The sequence below is a fragment of the Dromiciops gliroides genome, chromosome 3 (assembly GCF_019393635.1).
Source record: "Dromiciops gliroides isolate mDroGli1 chromosome 3, mDroGli1.pri, whole genome shotgun sequence".
NCBI classification, from domain to species: domain Eukaryota; kingdom Metazoa; phylum Chordata; class Mammalia; order Microbiotheria; family Microbiotheriidae; genus Dromiciops; species Dromiciops gliroides.
The window spans coordinates 64,218,453-64,242,142 of NC_057863.1; the positions used below are offsets into that span (position 1 = coordinate 64,218,453).

The window sequence follows — 23,690 nt, forward strand, 5'->3', positions numbered from 1 at the left end:
GGGGATGCAGAAGGAATAAGTTCTGCTGAGTAGTGATGAAAGAATGGAGTGGCATCCCACAAGGATGGGAGTCACAGTATCTGATATTTTGCTAGAAGTATACCAAAACTGGGAAAACAAAACAAAAAAAACAGGGAGTTGTCTGGGCACTGAGAAGGTAAGCTCATGAAAAATAAGTGTCATAGTCAGAACTAGAACCCAGATCTTCCTGACTTTAAGGTCTGTCCTCTAACCACTATACCTGGCTTATATTTCCCTTTTCCTACTCAATGCTTTCCTAATCTCCACTTTCTTCTACATATAGAGAAGAGCATCTCCTAGACCAATATCAAATAATGGGTGAACAAGAGTTTTCTTCCTTTTCCCTTCCCCATAGTCATTCGGCTAACTCTCCTACTAAATACCATGAACAAAATGAAACAGTTTGATTTCAAAGCAATAGAACTTGCATGTTCTAGTTTCCCATATCCTGCTAAGCTACTAGCTAAAATTTCAGAGAATCAAATAGATAATTATCAGCAAATTAATTACTAAGCAGAGGAACTGTAATGGCATACAGAAATAGAAAGCAAGACTAGACTTGGATTATTAAGATTAAAGTAACAAAGAGGTAGCGGGCAATGTAGCCAAATTACCTACATATGAACTAAGAAATCAGAAGTAAAATATAAACTCACTACCTTATCATTAGAGAAAACTTTGTAATAAACAATAAGCAGTGACTTTGGGAATAAATGTTATTAAGTAAATAAGAGAAAGAAAAAAAAAGGACAAAGGAGAGGAGGGAAGAGCCCAAGCTGGTTCATCTGGCGTGTGATTATATGTGTTTCAAAGACCATGTACAGATTCTTACCGGAACAGCTGCCATTAGTGTTGGTTTCAACATGGATGTATCTCCTTTGCTTCCTCTTTTAATTTTTGTTGACTAAAAATTAAAAATAAAAAAATGTGTACTCTACATTTAAAAACTTAAAACCTCAACATACATGTTACAAATCTGTATGCATTTTTCATACCTCATTCTAAAGAAAACTATTCAAAAGGCACAGTTGAAAATAAATGATCATAATTCTTACTCTCAAAAACATACAACAATTAACAACTTTTATGCATTGTATTTAGTTAAGGAATACCTGATCTGCTAAAGTTTGCGGTGATGAATAGCCAATGCGGCATCCATGAGAAAGACAAACAAGCTCAGCACTTAATTCTAGAACATGGGCAAGAGGCAAATATCCAATATAAACATCTTCTTCTCTAAAAAGGAAAATGAGAATTCAAGTAAGACACTTGCATTGAAAAAGGGAAAGTGAATTCGAGATTCTAAAACTATATGAAAGCTCTATGTTTATATGACAGGCACATCATAAAAATAAGGTAAAATATGTCAGATTTCATTAATATACTAAAACCATTTTTCAACTCTTCCTCATCTGGATATTGTCACAATTTGTTCACTTGAAGAGTTTAACAAGTTAGCTGGATTTTTTAAAAGTATTAAAGAAGAAAATTACATTTTTTATTTTTAAAAAAATTTAATTATAGTTTAAAAAATGTTTAAACAAATTTAAAATTTATATAAACATATCCAGATAATATTCTCTGATATCCAGTAAAAAGCAGTAAAAATAGCATTTTTCATTTCATTTCTATATTGTTTTTCAAATGGTACTATTTAATGGATCTTAAACTTTGAGAAATAAGGTAATTATTATCCCTAGTCAAATATAAGATGAATCAGCTCTCTACTGATCCTTAGGACATACCCCAGTCCTGGAATCCTTTCAGCCATCCCAGTTATACCAGCAATAATATTTGAATGAGAGATCATAACTCCCTTTGGAAGTCCTGTAGATCCACTTGTGTACATGATTACAGCAATATCTGAGGGTGTAGGCCTATTTTCAGGTGTATTTACTGCATTAAAAAAAATACAATGTGGAAGAAAACATAAAAATCTAAGAAACTGAGCTGTATCACATCACATAAACTTTAGTGAAATGTTCAATTCTTTTGAGACTTTTAAGTGTGATAACAAATCCTTTATTAACTCTAAAACACTCCATATAGATCATTCACGTCATAGTTGTTTCTCTCCCAGTAGGCAGTTAGGTGGTACTGTGGATTCAGTGCTGGGGCTGGACTCAGGAAGACTTGAGTTCAAATTTGCGTGTGATTCTAGGAAGTCAATTAACCTCTGTCTGACTCAGTTTCCTCAACTGTAAAACAGGGATAAAAACAGGCCCTACCACTCAGGGTTTTTGTGAAAATGAGATCTTTGTAAAGCCATCAGAGCACAGGGCCAGGCACACATGTGCTATGTAGATAAGTGCTTATTCCCTCCCCCATTTCCTCATGAGAATATGAGCTCCAAGTGCAGTAACTATTTGTGCCTTTCTTTATATCCTCAATCCTTAGAACAGTAAGTGTTTAATAAATGCATGCTGAATGATTCAACTTTTGATCCTTTTTTTCAAGGTTTATTTTCAAAGACCAACATTCACATTTAATTTTAGGAGGCAAAATTTCATCCACATAGAAAATCTACAATAAACTATGTTTAAACCTCAGAGAAACTCACTTATTCAACTAAAATATGCAATCAACTAACACTACCTATAATTCACAAAAATCACTCTTCCAAAGAAGTCAGAGTTTCACATCTATTGTCAAGTCTTCACAAAAATTTTTTAAGGTAATGATCATCAATGGCATTATAACTTCCCTGTTGTGGAAGAACTGTGGCAGAATGGCTTAAATTTCACAGATGGCAGTAGCAGAAATAAAGCTACAACCCAGCTGACAGATGGACTGTTAATAATAATAGCAGCTGACATTTATAGAATGCTCACTACGTGCCAGGCACCACACTAGGCCCTTTCCGAGCATTGTTGCATTTGATCCTCACAACAATCCTGGGGGACAGCTGCTATTATTATCTCCATTATTACAGTTGAAGAAACTAAGGCAGAAAGTGAAGTGACTCACCCAGGATCACATAGCTATTAAGGGGCTAAGGCCACATCTGAACTCTGGTTCTTGATGCCAGGTCTGGCATTCTGTTATCTACTGCACCACCTACCTAACCCAATTACCAAGAAAGCTTTGTATATAGAATCTAATGTTTCTGAATACAGCCAAAGAAACATTTTAGTCATGTGGTCATAGCCAACCCTCTACAACATATGATATATACCACTGTCTAGCATCACATTAAGGACGAGAATGCGTATACTACATTCTGTATTAAGAATAAAATCGTGCTATATATGTATCAAACCTTTTTGACATTTATTTTCTAATACCTTGGTGCAGAAATTCCTCTTTCAGCTGCCCTTAAAACCCCAGCACCTCCATACAGTCCCAAACCCCCACAACTGTTCACCAAAATAAAATGGACAAAAGAACCCGAAAGCGGAGTTGCAAATGTATATACAGATAGACACATCTCTCTTATCCTGGAGTATGAAGTATTTTCCTTAAAATTCACTACTGAGAAGGAAGTTATGAGTTAAATTTCACTTCTAACATATTTTTACAGAATTCCATTGCAATCAAACAACTGGGTTGTCCTGTGGAGTTCATTATAGATTGTGACATGCTTATATGTTGCCTCTACAATTAACACTGCAAAATATATTCAGGGTACAATCAAGGTGCCCAGCTGGCCCAAACTGAAAATAAAATGAAAAAGAAATGAACATTAGAAAGGGAGAGGAAAGAAGGGATCATTGAGCCAGGTATGCTGGTTGTTTGAAAAGCAGGAAGATCGGCAGCAGAGAGGGTTAGAAGCATCAGGGTGACAAATGGGGTCCAGACAAAGAAAGCTGAGTCAGAGAGCCAGGGTGATGGGAGACTGCAAAGTGGAGCATCGTAAAAGTAGAAGGGATTCAGAAGCAGAGAAAAGAAACAAAAGGAGACTATAGGGATAGGAAATGGAAAAAAGGGTTCAAAGGCAGAAGAGACAGACAAGAAATGGAAAAGACAGGAGGCAAGAACTGGGGACCACAGAGGAGGGTGAGGCAGAGAAGTGGAATTTAGGCGTGATGGGGAACAGGAAGCAGATGATATAAAGTAAGAAAGACGGGGGAAAGTGGACTGGTATGTAGACAGATGGCAGAAAGGACAGGTGGTGTGGGGCAATGGAAAGAGGAAAAGACAAGGGCAGAAACCTCCAACCTCATGTCAAGGATATAGATAATAAAGTAAGGTCTAGGTCAGAAAAGCAGGAAATTTTAGGGAAGGGGAGATACATGCTCCAAGAACACAATAAATTAATGTCCATGTTTAGAGAATAAAAGTCCTAATTTGTAACCCCCATACACTACACACCTACCCTACCCCAACAAAAAGATGGCTCCAGCTAACATCTACATGATCCAAAGAGGCAACCAAACATTTCTTCCAAAGTGAAGATTATGAAAAGAAATGAGGCCTGTATGTCTACTGCAAAATTAAGAGATTAAAGCTAACAATACTATTGGTTTAAAGTCAAACATTAAATTATAGTTATCACTAGGGCTTTCAATAGGTAGCCCTTACTCTATGACCTTAAAAAAAATAATAATAATTCATGCAACAAGGAGAAGACAAAAATCAGAAAAAATGCCTGTATTTAGGAAGTATGCTCAGGCTAACCCTTAATTCACATATCTAGAAAAGATAATTCTTTAAATGATGCATGGTTAATTCCCTGTTCTGTACAAGCATGACTAAAACCAATAGCAGTTGAAGAGAAATGAATAGAGCATACCTGAGTTTGACTTTGCTCCCAAAGCCTGTACTGCTGCCATTGTGTGAACAATGACACCCTTGGGAAACTCAGACCAAGTTGTTGGTTTGCCATCTACAGTTATGATGTGGCGCAGCTGCGGAACTAAAGACACGATATCCTGTGGATAGAGGCAGGGTTAAAAATAATAATCATTACTTCATTAAATGTTGTACATTGAAAGGCCTAATAAATATATCATGAATAAGTAAGGAATTTATCAAATTTGTCTTTTTCCCATGAAAAATGGTTTAAAAATAGGCCACAGAGCTTCAACCACTCTGTGTTTTATATCAAGAGATTTGCCAGTATTCACTCTCTCAGGACAAATACAACAGCAAGGCATGTTTATACATTTTGATAAATGGCAGGCATTTTACATATATTCTCACCTAATTCTCAAAACAATTCTGTGAATAGGTGCTGCTATCCCCACTTTACTGATGATAAAACTGAGAGATTAACACTACAAGTATAGACCAGCTACATCAATTGATGCAACTTTTTAAAGTTTAATTTTACTACATTGTACTATAATTTCTCCTATAGGTGTAATTGCACTTTAAATAAAAAGAATTACAAATAGACATTATTGTTTTGCTTTTTAGATAAAAGTTTTCTTCCTACAATCTTGATTTTCTTTAAAAAAAAAAATGCTCGTCAAATTGACTGATTGGCACTGTGATTAATCAATCAACCAGCATGATATAAGCTAAAAACAGACATGAAACACTCACTGCAATCAAGGAGAAGCCGTAACTATACATATAAGTACATGAATGACATAAAAAGGAAAACTACACAGCAATCTCAAGGCAAGGCACTTCCTAGAAGATATAGGGATCAGAGAAGGTCATGAAAGAGGTAGCCCTTCATCTGAATCTTACAGGAGAATAAGGCCTCTAAGACATAAGGAGGGAGAGGGAGAGAGACTATGCTGATAAAGAGAAATGGGACATGGAATGCTGAGGGTGAACAACAGCAAGGCCAGTTTGGCTGGACCATGGAAGGTATGATGGGTAATAATGTGTAATAAAACTGGGATAGCAGGTGGGAGCCAGGCCATAATGGGCTTTGAATGACAGGAATTTTTCTTTGATCCCAGAGTTAACAAGAAATCACCAGAGTATTCCCTACTGAGTAAAGAATGACAGGGTCAGAACTGTATTTCAGTAATACCTTTGCAGGCTGTGTGGAGAATATACTAGATAAAGTCTTGAGGAAAAGAAACCAATCAAGAAGTGATTACGACAATCCAGATACCCTGAGTTCTAGAAGAATGGCTTCAACAGAAACAGGGAAGTTTAAAAGAGGGATGAGTTTGGGGAAAAGGTATTTGGACATATTTAATTTAAAATGCCAGTAGGACATTCAGTTCAAAATGGACAATATGGAATTGGTGAATCAGATCTAGAACTCAGATGAGATAAGAGAGGTAGATATAGAAATTGGGACATTATGATGACTGAATCCACAGGACATTAAGGCAGGGCTCCTAGGACCATAAGATCGTACATTTAGACATGGAAGAGACCTCAGAGATCATCCACAAGACCAACCACCCCTAAGACACTCGAGAAGGGAATGTAAAATAAACCCAGTGTTCTCTTCTCACTCCCTCCATATCCTCTCAATGTGCTGCCTACAAATTTAAGGGGGAAAGTCACTTGCAAACCCTGGTACCACTTTTCTTGTAGTCCTTACTCTTTAGGGACCCCATTCAAGTCTCATTTTCTTTTCAAAGCCTGGATGTTTCTTATAGCATGATGACCAATCTAGCCATAAGCATTTATCAAATGCTTGCTGTGAAAGCCAGGGACCATGCCAAGTACTAGGGGTACAAAGACAAAAAGACAGACTCTGTCCAAGGGGCTCACATAGTAATGGAGGAGAGTCACTGTGCAAAGAATACACAGGAGGTAAACTGAGAGCACAGGTGCTGATCCCTCTGCAGAAGATGAGTCTGACCTTTTGAAGGCAGAAAGGAGGAAGATGTTAAAAAGAAGGGCAGTCCAAGAATGGGTAGCTGTAGAGCAAGGAGGCCAGCGTCACAAGAATGCAGAGCATGTGGAGGGGGGTAAAGTGTGAGAAGGCGGGAAAAGAAGGTAGGGATCAGTTTAAATGTTAAACAGAAGATTTTCTATTTGAACCAGAAGTGAGGAGGAAGTCAGAAGAAGTGAGTAGAGGGGATGGCACAGCCCCCACACAGAAGATCACTGAGGAAGCTGCAGGGAGGGAAGATGGGAACAGGGAGACTTGAGGCAGGAAGACCCATCAAAAGGCTACTCAGACCGTCCAAGCACAAAATCTTCAAGCATAAGGCAACAGGGTAATAGCAGGAAGGCAGAAATAACAAGATGTGGAAACCATCTGGGTGAGGGGTGACAGTGAGTACTTACAGATGATACCTAGATTTGGAGCCTGGGTAACTAAGAGTATGCTGGGTAACTAAACAGTAATAGCAAAGTTTGAAAAGGGAGATGTTTGTTGGGGGAAGATAATTCATTCTGAATTGGGCATGCTGAGTTTTAGATGTCCAAGAGGCAATGTGGGACTGGAGCTTAAGGGAAGACCTTGGGATTGGATACATTGATCTGGAAATCATCTGCAGAAGATGATAACTGAACCATGGATGCTAATAAGATCACCAAGAAAAACAGCACAGAGAAGAGAGAAGAAATCCTTGGAGGAAAACCTAGTGTTATTGAGCATGACCTACATGAAGAGACAAAGGATATTTTGCTTATCTAGTAAAGGATAAGTACAACAAAACCTGTCACATATTAAGCTTAAAATTTCCCACAAGTACTTAGCATGTTAGATATAATTTCTTACCTTCAATTTTGTTTGCAAAAGTTCTCTACTTGTAATAATGTTGGTTACCTCTGTTTCATTTAGTCCATGAGCAATTGCTGGACCTCCTAGAGTAGCATATAGTGTAACAACTACAAGGAAGAAAAAAGAAACTAAAATTAAAACACAATGTGAATATTAAAGCTTTTCAGAATACTTGCTAATTCAAAGTAACAAGAAACAGCTTCTGATAGTGAAGAGAAATCATTAGGACCAATCTATCAATCAAAAGCATTTATTGGGGCAGCTAGGTGGCACAGTGGATAAAGCACTGACCCTGGATTCAGGAGGACCCGAGTTCAAATCCAGCCTCAGACACTTGACACTTACTAGCTGTGTGACCCCAGACAAGTCACTTAACCCTCACTGCTCTGCACACACACAAAAAAATTATTACACACCTACTATGCCAGGCACCATTCCAATGGCTGAGGACATAATTATTTAAATCAATTTGTAAAACAAAAAACAAAAAACCAACCTACTTCCATGTTGAAAAATTTTAATATATGCTCCAAAAAAATTTTGCTCATCACATACTTCTCCCAACTCCCATTAACTGAAAATCTTCCAAGATTTTCAATTTTCAAAAAATATAATCATCTGTTTATATATAATTTCCTAGATGTCTTACTTTGGGTTATCTTTTATTTATAAACATTACCAATTTCTAAAACTTAACCTCTTATACATTGGTGAGTACCACATATTGCTAAATGCTATGTGAGAAGTATAAATGAAGGCCCCCGTCCACAAGGATCTCACAAAGCTTGTTTTGGGGAAATAAAACAAACTCATACTTGAAAAGTTTTAAATAAGTGGTAATGAACTAAGCACTGAAGCAATACAGGAAGAAAAGATCAATGTGGATGACAGTAGTCAGTCATTAAGAGAAGTAGGACTAAAAGCTGACCTTTTGCACTGCCAAGTTCTCTGGGCAGCAGAAGCAATGAGGAGGGGGGAGACAAGCAGGTCATCTTAAGAAAATAATGAGTTGTGCAGTTTACTGGTCAGTTGCAGAATCTGACAAAGATATATATTCTTTTGGGCAAAAGCCCTAAGTTGTCTGTCCAACCAAATATCACAGTCTCCTTTTAATGCCTGTTGACGTGAACAAGGAACTGAACCTTATATATATAGAGGGATGGACTGAAACTTAAAGATGAGGTTGCAGGATGAGAGAAACAAAAGTAGTCCATGGAAGGAGGAATGAAGAGCAACTCTAAGTCTGTTCATCTTGGGCCAGTGTTCAGAGGGGCAGGAGGATGGAGTGTCATGAAAGGTGAATTGGGCACTGGTGGGTAAGTTTGTGCAGTGTCTCCTAGGGAGAGTCAAGTTTTCCTTACTGCAACATGGCAGAATAGTCAGAATAAAAGAAAACTTTGAATAACATAGCAAGCATTATGAAGGCTGTGTAACAAGAGGGCAGAGGAGAGAGATGTATATTATGGGAGAGTGGGGCAAAAGTACCTAGGGATCAGAATAGAGGGGAGGGCAAATATAAGGAAAAATTTTCACTTTAGTAACCACTGACTCTGAATCACAGGAATAAAGCGAACAGGAGTTAGAAATTTGAGCACCATAAAAAGGGAATAATCAGTTGGCATGAGCCCCCTCCATGTCCAATCCAGAATTCACTAGCTTTTTCACCAAGCCATGTACCAAAGTCTCCTAGTGATGTCAAGTGCACCATCCTAGTCCCAGTTAGTTAGCCAGGCTAGCAGCCTCTGTCCGTCTTGGTTTCTCACTTAATCACCAATCCTTGTCATTTCCACCTTCATAACAGCTCTACAAAAGAGCCCCTTCTCTCCACTCCCATAGCTGCCAGCATGGTGCAAGCCACACCTCAAGCCCTCTTTCTTATTAGTCTTCTTCCCTTGAATCTCCCCACTCCATTCCATCCTCCACTTAACTACCGAAGTCATCATCCGAAACAAAATGACTACTCATATGTCATTACAGTCATTCTTGAATATTCTCTTTTCTTGCTACTAACTGCCAAAGAAACAAAATCCACACAACTCTTTGAGGTCTAGTATCAAATAATCACCCTTCATCTGAAGGCTACCAGAAGAAAAAGGGCAGAATTCTTACTTCAAGATTGGTGACATCAAGATGGTTATTTTGCAGTGTTACCCTAAGGCAATACTTGAAGTTTCAGATACTTCTGGTGGTGTTTGCTCTTTACTTTTCCCTCTTCTACTCTCTCAACCTTCTCATCTCTGCTGTATGCTTTCGGTATCAAGGGCATGGCGGGTAATAATGGTGGGTGAGTTATAATGTTTAAAGGGAAAAAAAATAGAGATGGTCACATAAATTTTTTAATTGATTTGAATACTGCTCATCATATATAAACTGTTTCCAATAGAACCTCTCCAACTATTCTTCCAATAATATCAGAAAAAATGATTTGTTGGGAAGCTATTAGGAAGAGAATCCTATACAAACTGTAATAAAAAACTTGGGTTATCTACTGAGTGCAAAGCATACCGACACTCAAAAGGAAAATTATTTGATTATTCTTGTAGTTTAAAACAAGGAACTGGGTCAATAACTTCTACTAATCCCATACCAAGACACTTTAATAAATTTAAAATGAAACAACAAAAAAACTTACGTACGTTGAAAATTATACATAAAACAAGCTTGTGCGGCAATCATCCATTCTGCTCTGGTTTCACAGAAGATGGCAATGTTAGTCTTTGGCTTCTGTCCCAATACTCGTAGGCCATTTCCAAAGTTAAAGGCTCGAATATAAACTTCTTCATATGACATCCAATTGTAATCTCCAAGAATAACCTAGTGAGAAAAATAAAGTATAAAAACACCATAATGTGACTAAATTATTTCCTTTGGGATTGAAAATGTAATAATTATATAAAAATTCGCAAACTGACCAGTAGCATTCACTTCAATAATTCATTCGGCATGCTTACTTAAGTCTAAGGAAAATCTGTAAAAGTAAATTTGAATAAAAAACTTTTTGTTTAGTAGCTGGTCTTTACTAATTATAAAGTCACCTTTTGAGGATCGAACTTTATCCTCATCTTCCCTTAAATTCCTAATCTCAACTCTTTTTAGTTAATTAATTTCTATACTTCATTTTGTTTTTTCAAGTGTTAGCACTAGAAACCAAAGGTACTAAAATTTGACTTCCTCCTGTATATTCAAATTGTTGCCAACAACATTCAGTTTTAAATGCTATACTGTTACCAAACAGAAACTGACTTCTCTCATACTCTGAAAAACATTAAAAGCTTTTCAGTATCACATGAACTGTTTGTCTTGGCTTTAGTTAAGCAGAAAAAACAAACCTCTGTCTATTTGGACTTGAAGAGCTCTGCTATCTAACTCAAAAAAAAGTTTCTCATGTAAAACATGAACGTATTACAAATGTCTTCTCATGAGTTTCATTCCTACACAGATGCACTATAAAAATATTAAGAGGTTGTTTTCCAAATATATGGTATAATATTCATCAGATTTACCAAAGACTTTTACTAAATACTTGTTATATAAAGTACTTCTCAAAATTAAATTTTGTAAAGCATATCAAGGTAGGAGTCTTTCACCATTCATTAGTATGGGAAAAAAATTAGGTCAAAAAATCTGCACAATTATAAAGGACTTATGAAATTAATATTTTCAAAGAAAGGTAGGTATAAAGTTTCAGGTGCTTTTTCAAAATAGCTGTCCAAAACTTTCATCTTCTTCTATTTGCTAATGTAATGCTCTGCACAGTGGCACCCCACTAAAGGAGCTCTACGGAAATGAGAAAAATGGTCAGAATTTAACCAAAAATGGGTGTACAATGGATCACAGTTATTAGGAGTACTAGAGTCAAAAGACAAATGAGTGTTTTCTAAAACTCTGCCATACATAAAAATGACATAGGGTTGGTATTCTATCTAAACTCATGATGGTGCCACCATGTGGTACAACAAAAGAACTCAAAGAAATCCCGATATCAAAAATACATATCAAAGTTTGTTGAAAAATCACAAGAGCTAAGAAAAGCAAAGCTATGGATTGAAATAATTTCCAAGCTCATTAAGTTACTGAAGCTTCCTGCAAAAACACACACAGCATTGAACTAGATTTTGCTGAGGAGGCCAAAATGCTACAAAATACAGAGATTTAGGTTCTAGAAAAATGTTTCCCTCTGTTGTGAAACTGCAGATTAAACACAGCTGAAACATGGTAAGTCACAAACTCTCCCTCCCTAAACATCCCCATGGTCAAAACAAGAAAATGAATCTACAGACCTTAGGGAAAGACTGGGGTCATCCTGGAGGAAGAATTTCTTCAAAGTGCCTCTTCCTTCCTTTTCCATCACTTTTTAGCCTTGCCCTCCATTTTCTTCCCCTTTCCTCACATTTCAGAGAAGAAAGCCTTGGTCCTTTATTAAAGCTAATCCTTCTGCTTGAGTCCATTCTTCATTTTCCTCCTGTCTCCTCTAAACCATGATGTAACAATCATCCACCCTTGCTCCCATACATCTTCCATCACTCTCTTCTCCCCAGTCGGCCCTTTTTATGTGGACATGGTACAGTTTTAAATGCAGGGGAGAAAAATAAAGAACTAAAAACATTCCCTGACCTCAAGGAGCTTACAATCCAAAGAAGTGGAAACAACAAATTAAAGAGAAGTATATACCTGATTATTTAAAGTGATGATGAATGGAGGAACTAGAGAAACTACAACTAGTTCACTACAAATTTATGCTATCCAATCTCTATGTTATCCAATGGGTCCTCATTGAACCAAATAATCCTATTATTATTTTCACCTGATTCCCCTACCAACTCACCAAAGCAAATATTCAACCTCCCTATCTCTCCTTAAGTGTTCCAACTATCTTCTCCCCTTACCTTCTCTCAGTCCGAGTTTAACTCATACTTCAACAGAAAAACAACATGCCATTCTATTGAAAGAAAGAAGTGGCCCCTCTTGAAGTCAAACCTGCACATAAACCTTTGATCCCATCCCACACCTTCTCCAGCAGATTTCCCCACATACTATTCAACACTCTCTCTCTAATCATCAATTTCTCCTTATCCATTGGTTCCTTTCCGCATGTCTATAAACACAATCATGTCTCCCCCATCCTTAAAAAAACATCCTAACTAGATTTTACCATGCCTAATAGCTATCATCCTCTTTTAGCTAAACTTCTAAAAAACAATTTTTTTAAAAAATTTTTAAAAGCCATCTGTGTTCAGGGTCTCTACTTCCTCTCCATTCTCTCTTCCCTTCTGCAATCTACCAATTACTTGAAAATGCTCTCACTTAAGTCACCAATGATCTTGTAATGTCCAAATCTAATGAGTTTTCCTCAATCCTCTTTCTCCTTCTATACCTCTCTTTAGCATCTGACACTGTTGACACACCCTCCTCCTCAATACTCCATCTGGCTTTTTTAAAACTCCGCTTTCTTTGTTTCTCCTACCTGCCCAATGGTAAGCTGGGTCAGGTTGTAGTGAGCATGACAAATCTCAGCATAACGGGTCATATCAATAATGAAAACAACAAAATTCATCTAGAAGTACGAAAGGTTAAGAATATCAAGGGAATCAATTCAATAAAAACCTGTGACGGAAGGTAGCTTAGTAGGGGCAGACCTCAAACTGTATTACAAAGAAGTAATCATTAAAACAATCTAGTACTGGCTAAGTAATAGAGTGGTGGATCACTGAAACAGATTAAGTACACAAGACAGTGTGAATGACCACAGTAATTTACTATTTGATAAACCCAAAGATCCAGGCTTTGGGGATAATAACTCACTATTTATCAAAAATTGTTGGGAAAACTAGAAAGCAGTTTGGCAGAAACTATGTATAGACTAACACCTCATAGCACATACCAAAACAAGGTCAAAGTAGGTGCATGATTTTAGTCATAAAGGGTGATATCATAAGTAAATTAGAGAAGCATGGAATATTTTACCTAATAGATCAATGGCTGAAAATTTATAACAAAACAAAAGATAGGGAACATTATGCGATGTAAAATGGATAATTTTAATTACATTAAATTAAAAGAGTTTTGCACAGACATAATCAATGTGGCAAAGATTAGAAAGAAAGCAGGAAACATGCAGGAGGGATGGGGTGGGGGTTATAAGTTTCTCTGATAAAGACCTTTTTACTCAAGTGTGTGGGGAGCTGGGTCAAATTTATAAGACTATGAGTCATTCCCCTATTGATAAATAGTCAAAGAAAAGGAAAAAGGAGTTTTCAGGAAAAGAAATCAAAACTATCTATAGCCATATGAAAAACCAATGCTCTAAATCACTATTGATTAGAGAATTGCAAATTAAAACAACTCTGAGCTACCTCCTCACATCTAGCAGATTGGCTAATGTGGCAGAAAAGGAAATGATAAAAGTTGGAAAGGGATGTACAAAAATTAGGACACTAAAGCACTGTTGTTCAAGTCGTGAACTGATCTAATCATTCTGAACATATAGCACAAAGGGCTATAAAGCTGGACATACACTTTGACCCAGCAATACCACTACTAGGTCTATATTCCAAAAAGAACAAAGGAAAAGGTCATATATGTACAAAAAAATTATTATACCAGCTCTTTCAGTGGTGTCAAAGAACTGGAAATTGAGAGGATGTACCTCAATTGGGGAATGGCTGAACAAGTTGATTTGATTATGAAGGAATATAACTGTGCTATAAGAAATGACAAGCACAATAATTTCAGAAAAATCTGGGAAGACACAAATTGAAGATACAAAGTGAAGCAGAAACGGGAGAACATTGTACACAGAAATACTATGCAATAATTAACTGTAAATGATCAGGCTATTTTCAGCAATACAATGATCCAAGACAAGTCTGAAGGATTTAAAGTGAAAAATGCTATCCACCATCATAGAAAGAACTATTTAAACTTTTCTTTTCCTTGGTTTTTTTTTTGGTTTGTTTTCTTTTGCAACATGGCTAGTATGTAAATATTTTGCATGACTGTGCATGTATAATCTATAGAAAATTACTTGTCTTCTCAAGAAGAGGGGAGAGAGAATTTGGAATTCAAAATGTTTAAAAATAATGTTAAAATTGTTTAACATGTAATTAAGTGGCAAATTTTTAAATAAAAAATAAATATTACTCAATTATCAGCATTTTATTTAGATATTTGTTCCAAGAAACAAAATCAATTTTTTTTTCGGTAAGGCAACTGGGGTTAAGTGACTTGCCCAGGGTCACACAGCTAGTAAGTGTTAAGTGTCTGAGGCTGGATTTGAACTCAGGTACTCCTGAATCCAGGGCCGGTGCTTTATCCACTGCGCCACCTAGCCGCCCCAACAAAATCAATTTTTGACAAGATCACCATTGGGACTTGGAAAGATCAATTAAAACCTAAAAGAATATCTATAAAGAAATAAATAAAATTCAAAATTCGCAGCAAAATGGCATTGTATAAACAAAAGATGAGAACTATCTTTACATGTAACGGGGAAAAAAATACTTTTATTAATTTAAAAAAAAAAAAAGAAAAAAAAAGAATGGAAGGCTATTGCTTCACATTACAGTGGAACATCCCAATAAGCCTGAGGGGTACCAACGCCTGGCCTGGATTTTTTATGACCTGGGAGACCAGGGTTCCTCTTCCAAGTCACACACCTTAGTGCCCTCCCTTAAGATAAATCACAACTAGAGGGATGTCTTCTCTGCCTTTCAGGAGAAAGTAGCCTAGCCTACTGGGCAGGGATCTCAGCAGAACTTGCTCCAACCACAAGGAGATTAAAGTCCTACCAAAATATCATTTTCACATTTTTAGCTGGAAACAAATCAAAGCCCATTTAACACAGAGCAGTCAAATTTCTGCAAAATATTTTAATATGCCATGATTCATTTTCTGAATAAAGCATAGTCTAGCAATAGCCATACCACCTAAGTAACTATCCAGTTCCTTCCATCATTAAGTCAAATTCTGGAAAATATCTTTTTCAACTTGTTAATTTACCCAAAAAGATAGCAATGAAATTGCTCTTGCATAATCTGCTTAATTATCCTTTTTTTTTTTTCCTAAAAAGCAAGAGTATATTCTTGGACTACTCCATATAGTTAAAATAAGTCTTGGATGGCTACTTCCAATCTGAATTGTGTTAGCTGGTAAATAGGAATAACAGAATCTGAAAACTAGTTTTGAGCTTTTTCCTTGAAAAAAGCTAATTGAAATAAAGTACTTTTGCTGTTTTTTAAAATAAATATCCAAGAACAAGAGTAAATTCCACATAGATCACAATTTCAAAGTTTATTATCAAATATCCAAATTATAAATAAATATAAAAGGTCCAAAAATCTACTAAGCAAAAGTTTTATAAGGCACAAATAGTGATTCTGCAATGGGCTGATAGTGGTGAAAGGAAATTTTATATTCTAAAACCTCTGGTAAAGTCCTTTAGACAGCGAAAGATGGTATTGCTAGAAAAAAGTTTTCACATTCCAATTTTCCCTATTAATGGTCCAGCCATTTCCTATTTTTCTCAATGAATAACACTTCTAGATTCTTAGAACTATACAATAATTCAATTATGTTACAATATTCAGGATAAATTATTAAGGAGATAAAAATTTTCTTTGGCTCCAAAATGCTGAAATTCCTCTGAAACTGACTTAAATCAGGGAATATAGTAAGTCTAGAATTTCTAGTCTTTATAAGTTATTTTTTGCCAATTATTGCTTTTTTAATTAGGAGGAACTTGAACTTCTCTACCACAAACACCACCTGTTTTTCCCCTTGTGAAACCACTAGGGGACAGATTAACAGAAAATATGGAAAGGGTAGTTCTTGGGAAGCGTACTGCAATAGAAAGTGACTAAGAATCTTTGAATTGAATAACAAAGGCTTTCTCAAAATGTAGTCCAGATCAGAATCTCATAAATTTTAGGCATCTTAATGAAATAAGTAATAAAAGCAGCAGTGTTTGTGGCCAGAGAGCCAGCCTCAGAGCCAAAAGATCTGGGTTCCAATTCTGCCTTTGACATACACTCACTGTGATCTTGAGAAAGTCACTTAATATCCCAGTGTCCTAGGCCCTAAACTTCTTAAACTGTGGATCCTGACCCATATGTGGTCATGTAACTGAATTTGGGGGTTGCAAAAAATTGGCAACAGTAAAAAGTCATGTATACCTATTTTATATAACTTATATACCCGGGGTCACATAAAAATTGGGCGCAAAAAGGGGTCATGAGTGGAAAAAGGTTTAAGAAGCCCTAGACTGGGCAACTCTCCAAAGACTATAGATGGCCAAAAAATTATTGAACTAAATTTGTAATGAGAGTTTCCTTATTCTGGAGCTTCCTTATAGCAATCTCAATCTCTATAATGTTAAGTTACTAAAGAAAGCAGAATACCTAATGTTGTCAAGTCCAGCTCACATAAATATGCTGTACTAAATACGTATTTATACATATATATGTAGAACCTAATATCTCCATTCTCACCCTGCCCCAATCCCTCTAATCCAGCCTCACAAGTCATTACTCTTCCTTATACAAAGATTTGATCACATCATTTATCTACTCAAAACTCTTCAGAGCTGACTGACTAAAAATTAAATTAAATTCAGCTTCTTTAGCATGCCACTTAGGTGACCTCCCAAAGTTCATTCTTCCCTTTCCAGATATTTCTTATACTTGTCTGCCCCATATGGACAAGCATCCTGCCAAAGTGGACTACTTATGGTTCTAGCCATTTTTCTACCTTCAGAAATAATACTGATCTTTAGAATATCGAGTGCCATCTCCTTCAATGAGTTCCAACAATCAGAAATGATCTTTCCTTCTAGTAACACTTTGTATTTCTTATATGTGCATGTTTCATGTTCCCCAATGTATTTACAAATTAACTTTCTAGGCTTAGGAATACAGTTGGTGTTCCCATGATATCATTAAGTAAATCCCATAAAGACTGAAATATTGTAAACATCCCAAAAGATCAAGCACACAAAATCTTATTTACCATTGAAAAATGCATTGCCATTTCTTCCAGGGTCCTAAGAAGTAGCTGCCAATTTTCACCAGATATAAAATTATCTAGCTCAGTAAACACCATTTTTATGCCATTTCTATACTTATCTTACAAGGTGATGCTAGTGAACTGTACTAGAGACCTTTGTGCTCCCCAATAGATGTTTTTGCTAATAAGAAACCATTTAAGTATTAAGAATTAAGGAAGTCCTCTTATAAGAGGTTCTTTTTTGGAAAGTGTGTGAAATCTGCCATCTAGTTCAAATTTACTGTGGCAGTTTTCTTCTATACTAGCAAACAAGGGACCATGTTTTAAAACACCTTTTCAACTGGACAATGTGGAATAGATATTGAACATAGAAATAAAGGCTTACTTCCCTCTGCCCTCTAAGTACTAGAGCAGTTCTTCATCACCTTTTCCAGAGTTTGAAATAAGAAAAATGTCAGGCTACCAAGAACCCATGACAGTTCTATATTCATTCATCAATCAGTGTTACTACTGGCCTAAAGCACAGGGGACACAAAAAAAGGCAAAAGACAATCCCTGCCCTCAAGTAGCTTATAGGGAGACAAAAAGCAAACAAATATATAAAGCAAGCTATATACAGAATAAACAGAAAATAATTCACAGAGAGAAGGCAGGAGAATTAAGAGGGGTTGGGGAAGGCTTCCTATCCAAGGTGGCATTTTAAGTGGGACTTAAAGAGCACCAGGGAAGTCAGCAGGTCTAGTGGGGAGAAGAGTGTTCTAGACAGTGCCTAGAGCCAAGAGAGGAGTCTGGGCAAACAGCCAGGATGCCATTCACTCACTATGTAGAAAAAATGTTTTGAGGAATAAGGTATAAGAAGATGGTAAAGGTAGGAGGGAGTTATGAAGGGCTTTGAATGCCAAACTGAGAATTCTGTATTTGATCTTGGAGGCGAGAACACGACAACACTTCAAACACTGGAGCAATTTGCAAGATCTCAAGCCTTTGGGGCCTTCCTACAGAGGCCAGGAGATGTCGTATATCTGCCCAAGGTCTTAGATCCCTATACCTATACAACTACTTACAGTGCCCCCTTTTGTGGTTGAAATCCAATCCCCAAGGTATTGGGAGGATGGCTAAGGAAAGGACATAAAGGGGATATAAAAAAGCCAGTTACTCTTCTACTTCTGAAACCTTCAAAACCTTGCTGAAGCACAAAGTACTCAGTCCCTTGTTGCTACAATTAAATTTTATTTGTAGACTCTTATAAGAAACAAGGCCATGCTTACCTTTTTAAAAATTTTTCCATTAGGTTGCACTTCATCTTCTTCAATTAGTACTTCACGTGTTCCCAGAAGCCTTTTGTCCTTAAATTTGTTTTCTGCAAACTTAAAAACTTTATCTAGTGTATCACATCCAGGATAGAGCACTGAAGCCAAACCCTGCAAGCTGTTAACAGAGCGGTACGCTGCATTAGGCTGTCTATTTACAGGTTTTGCTTTAAGTTGATTGGATCTTGCTTGTCTTGATCCACATATAAGGTAAAATGGAATGTACGTTAAAACAGTGTAGATCAAAATTACAAAGTTTATGAGACATAAAAGAATAGGGTTGATGTTCTGTTTTAGCTTCATTGTAGCTGTTGCTGAAGCTCCTGGGGTACTCATAACTGCTCACAAGTTGGAATAATGGACTTTAGGAAGAATCTAAAGAAAAGGAAAATATAAAGTTACTTTGGAGGTTAGGTTTTTAAAATATATTTTAATAATTATTCAGTATCAATAAGGTAACTCAATGTATGTTTTTATACAATTTTTTTTTATACAACGTATGTGTTAGACCAACACACAGAATCTCTATCCCTTCCCTTCCTCTTCGACTTTTAAGAGTAGGCACTGGGATCAAACCAACTAGCCAGTGAATTAACATACAGAAAGTTCACTAATCTTGAGCACAAAAGCCTCAACAATCTAGGAAGTATCATTTTTATTTGCCAACAGTGAAGAGAAAAGAGAAGGCTATAAAAGAAAAGGATCAGTTCAGTAGAGCACAAATTTTACATACAAGAACAGTCTGGAATGGGAAAGGATAGGTAGAATGGAAGCAAAATGGAAGAGTTTATATACAAGAAGAATAGGGATCTGGGTCATTATTTTATATGGAATGAGAAATCATAAACTGATCTGTTCATTATAAGGAAAAATAACTAGAAGAGAGCAGTATTTGGGGAAATTCATCTTCTGCAAGAAGGTATAGGAAAAGGGGGAAGCAGTGTGGCGCAGTAGATAGAGCACCAGCCCTGGATTCAGGAGGACCTGAGTTCAAATTTGGCCTCAGACACTTGACACTTACTAGCTGTGTGTGACCCTGGGCAAGTCACTTAACTCTCATTGCCCCACCAAAAAAAAAAAAAAAAAGGCACAGGAAAAGAGAAATACATTACTAATTTGTCTGGCTCCTGAATCCAAAGCACACTTTTCAAGCTCTTCCCTAGAGCACAGTAGCTTTTCCCCCTATAAAACAGTATTTTTCCCCCATACTAGAGACCTACACAGGCAACCTACAGAGGAAGGGTAGGAAAAAAGAACTTCAAGATATTTGAAAGCACTACCAAATGGGAGGAAAAGAGATGACTGGATTGCATTTAGGAAACTGCAGATCCCTGAAATAAATTTCCCTCTTTTTCAACACCACTATTTTTCTAGTGATTTTTCTTTTTTCTTTTTTTATTCTTTTTAAATTTTTTTTTGGCAAGGCAATTGGGGTTAAGTGACTTGCCCAGGGTCACACAGCTAGTAATTGTTAAGTGTCTGAGGCCAGATTTCGACTCAGGACCTCCTGAATCCAGCGCCACTGCTCTATCCACTGAGCCACCTAGCTGCCCCTCTAGTGATTTTTCAATCATGAAAACAGCACAATTTCTGGGCAATTAAAATCACATCACCCAACAGACATGAAGAAATGTATGGTGAACATAAAAGAGATCACAGCAAATTACAAATGATGAATGGCCAGGGGTTGGGGACAGGTGGTCCCCCATGGTGTAGAGCTTGTAATCAGAAATACTTATAACTGGAAAAACAGGCTATGTATGTATTGAATGAGGGGTAATAAAAGATGGATGCACAGACTGAATGCTACATTAGGTACTGAGTGGACTCCAATGTGGAGATTTATGAGATGCTATACATGAGAATCATACACAATGAGTTAGTATGTCTGAGGTGCTGTACCACTGGAGGGATGCATATATCCCTGTAAATATTGTAGAAATTACAGTGACATTGTAGCTGAAAAGGATAATGGTTTTTTACCCTCAGGGTAAAGAGTTATGATGTCCTTTCAAACATCACTATAAACATCAAAATTACAAGATGATTCAGGCTTAATATACAAAAACAACTAAAGCATCACACTAAGAGAGTTACCTCATAGTTTACATTAATAGAACATGGGTATTAATAGTAAAGAAAAATATGCTCATATTATTGTCTTATGTTCTATTCTATAACTAGATTAAGCAAGAATGCTATACACTTATGGTTTACACCACACTTTACATCTCACTTGATCCTCACAATCATCTTATGAGAAAAATAGGACAGGCACTGTGTTTCCATTTTATAGATGAGTAAAGTAAGTTAAACTTGGTTAACATCAGATCATCCCAGTCTTCAAACCCCCCACATTCAATGTTCTTTCTACATACTATGCAGTTGCCTTTCTACAAATATTCAATATGGAGGGGATAATTTTTAAAAGCATGAGTTTTTAAAATGCTCACTGCACAGCTATTTTAAGTAAATTTATGAATCAATGTCTGTGTTCAAATTCTTTAAAAAGAGCTTTGTGAATGTCCGTCATCAGAAGACTGAAAGGGAAAATACATTTGTGAAAATAGTTATACAGAATGATAAGGCATGTATCAATTCATATAACTAAAGTATCAGGCTCTAAAAAAAAGACCTCATAGTATTTTTAATAGCTAATAAGGTATAACTTCATAGTAAATAATAATTTCCAATTTTTCAACCACTGCAGAATCAAAATGGTAACAATCCCACAATAAGATACAGCACAGCAAAAACCCACAAGAGTCTGTAGGAAATTTCTAACCTAAGAGAAATCTCCCTTCTTCAACTCATTTAATAACTCGTTGAAACATCAACTAACACATTCAACATAATTTTTACTATTTCGCTCAAACTGTCTCAGGGCAGATGCAATACGTTTCCAGGTCAAAGGCAGGCAGGTTTTTTCACTACTAGGACAACTAATGTGCACAGCCCGAGGTCCAGTGGGAGGCTGCCCTAAAGAACCAGGAAACTTACACGTAGGAAGAGCGTAACAAACACATCGTGTCCAGTCTCCCCATAGAACAGGCTGACGCTAAGGAGGGGGCGCGGGCATTCGCCTGAGCCCCCCGCCACCCGCCCCCCCACATTACTCATGAGATCGAACGCTCAGGGTGTTCTCTCAGGCGCGGGGGGCGGGCGCCGTTTCACCCCCTTCAGGAGGCAGAGGGAGCTCTGGGATTGAGGGGGTGGGGGGGGGGAAAGGATGTGAGGAGCCAGAAAGGAGGGACTGAGAGGGCGGAGGGAGAAGGGGAGGGGAGGAGAGGAAGGGGGAGGAGGAAGGCCACAGAGCTCAACAAAGCCGGTGGCCCCGCCCACGCCCCGCCCCCCCGGGGCAGCTTCAATGACGTAGGACCGAGGGAGGTAAAGACTCCCCACTCTAGCCAAGCAGGAGGGGCGAAGCGGGCATGCCACATCCCACGTATCTTCCAGGTCCAACCTGCTTCACCTTGCCCCTCTCTCTCAGGCCACAGACACACACGTGACAAAGCTAAATCAATTACTGCCTAGGAGTTGTGCCGGGATGCACGTGGCATTAGCTGATGAAAAACCCATCTGTACAGATTTCATTGTGAGGGAAATTCAGAAAGCACAGCTGAACGATGTGTAAGGTGCTGTGGGTTATACTTTGGCAGGCTTGCAATAACTAATTAGCCATCCCCAAATCTCTAACCAGGCTCCAAATGCCCTGGGGGGGGGGGGTGGCGGTCGTTTGCTTTGGTCAGGTCCTACAACTGTTTCAAACCTGCAGAGAACTACCAAAGAGGAAGCTACCAAGTGCAGATCAACAACTGCAATTGATGAGGCAGAGGCAGGACTCTGATGACTGCAGAAGTTGGGGGCCAAAACTAAGACCCAGAAAAGTCCAGTGATGGAGTTAAGGTAACTATGACTCCAAATTGGGTATTTTTTCACTATATCAACAAAAACTTATTTACAGGTACTCCATAAAAATTGTGTTAATAGTCTCTTTTGAAATAAAAAACTGGGGGGCAACTAGGTGGCGCAGTGGATAAAGCACCGGCACTAAATTCAGAATGAACCTCAGTTCAAGTCCAGCCTCAGACACTTGACCCTGGGCAAATCACTTAACCCTCATTGCCCTGAAAAAAAAAAAAAGAAAGAAATGAAAAACGTAGGACTCAATCCATATTCTGAAATAGAAAACTAAATGGGAAAAAGGGAGGGAGGATTTATTTGCAAAGACTTGTCAACTAAAGAGAAAAAAGGGGGAGAAAAATATTTATTTTCAAAGACTTGTTGGCCTGTCAACCTAAAATGGAAAATAAGGCCATAACTGTGATTTGTAGCTTGAAAAGAGCTATTTTGAGGCAATTTTACTCAATCAGAACATGTTTTCTACCCTGCTTTTCAGGATTAAAGGGATAATAAAAATCCACAGGTTTGATCGTGTCAAATAAATATAAAAAATTTAATTGGCTGATTTAATGCTCCTCAACTCAACCTTCCTAGCTTACAAAATGAATAGTAGGGTTACATCTTCAAATATTTAGGTTATATTTTTATGTATCTAATTATCTGCATTATTTCTAAGTTTCTCAAAGTTGTAGTAATTTCTCGTATGTAAGTGATCTTTAGTAGGGCTTCTTTACAAGAATAAGTAAAACAAGCTCACTACCAAATCAAGAAAACTTAAATTTAGTTTTATCATGAATTTATATAAAAGGTAAATTTATTGGTGGATGGAAAGCACAGTGGATAGAGTGCCAGGCCTGGAGCCAGGAAGA

General features: G+C 37.2%; 1 protein-coding gene across 8 annotated transcripts in view; it reads right to left on the reverse strand.

Moving 5' to 3' along the window:
* Positions 1–23,690, reverse strand: part of ACSL3 (acyl-CoA synthetase long chain family member 3) — a 73,743-nt gene that overhangs the window by 21,800 nt on the left and 28,253 nt on the right. For 7 of the 8 annotated variants that reach the window (XM_043990741.1, XM_043990742.1, XM_043990746.1 and 4 more), the window contains 7 exons: positions 18,877–19,293; positions 10,246–10,423; positions 7,607–7,716; positions 4,754–4,892; positions 1,767–1,917; positions 1,134–1,257; positions 854–925 (listed from right to left, as the gene is read on the reverse strand). In XM_043990741.1, the coding sequence (XP_043846676.1) occupies positions 854–925; positions 1,134–1,257; positions 1,767–1,917; positions 4,754–4,892; positions 7,607–7,716; positions 10,246–10,423; positions 18,877–19,254 (1,152 nt within the window). In that variant the 5' untranslated portion in view covers positions 19,255–19,293. Of the gene's footprint in view, positions 1–853; positions 926–1,133; positions 1,258–1,766; positions 1,918–4,753; positions 4,893–7,606; positions 7,717–10,245; positions 10,424–18,876; positions 19,294–21,918; positions 22,053–23,690 lie in introns of those variants that run through there. The other variant, XM_043990744.1, reaches the window with a different exon arrangement.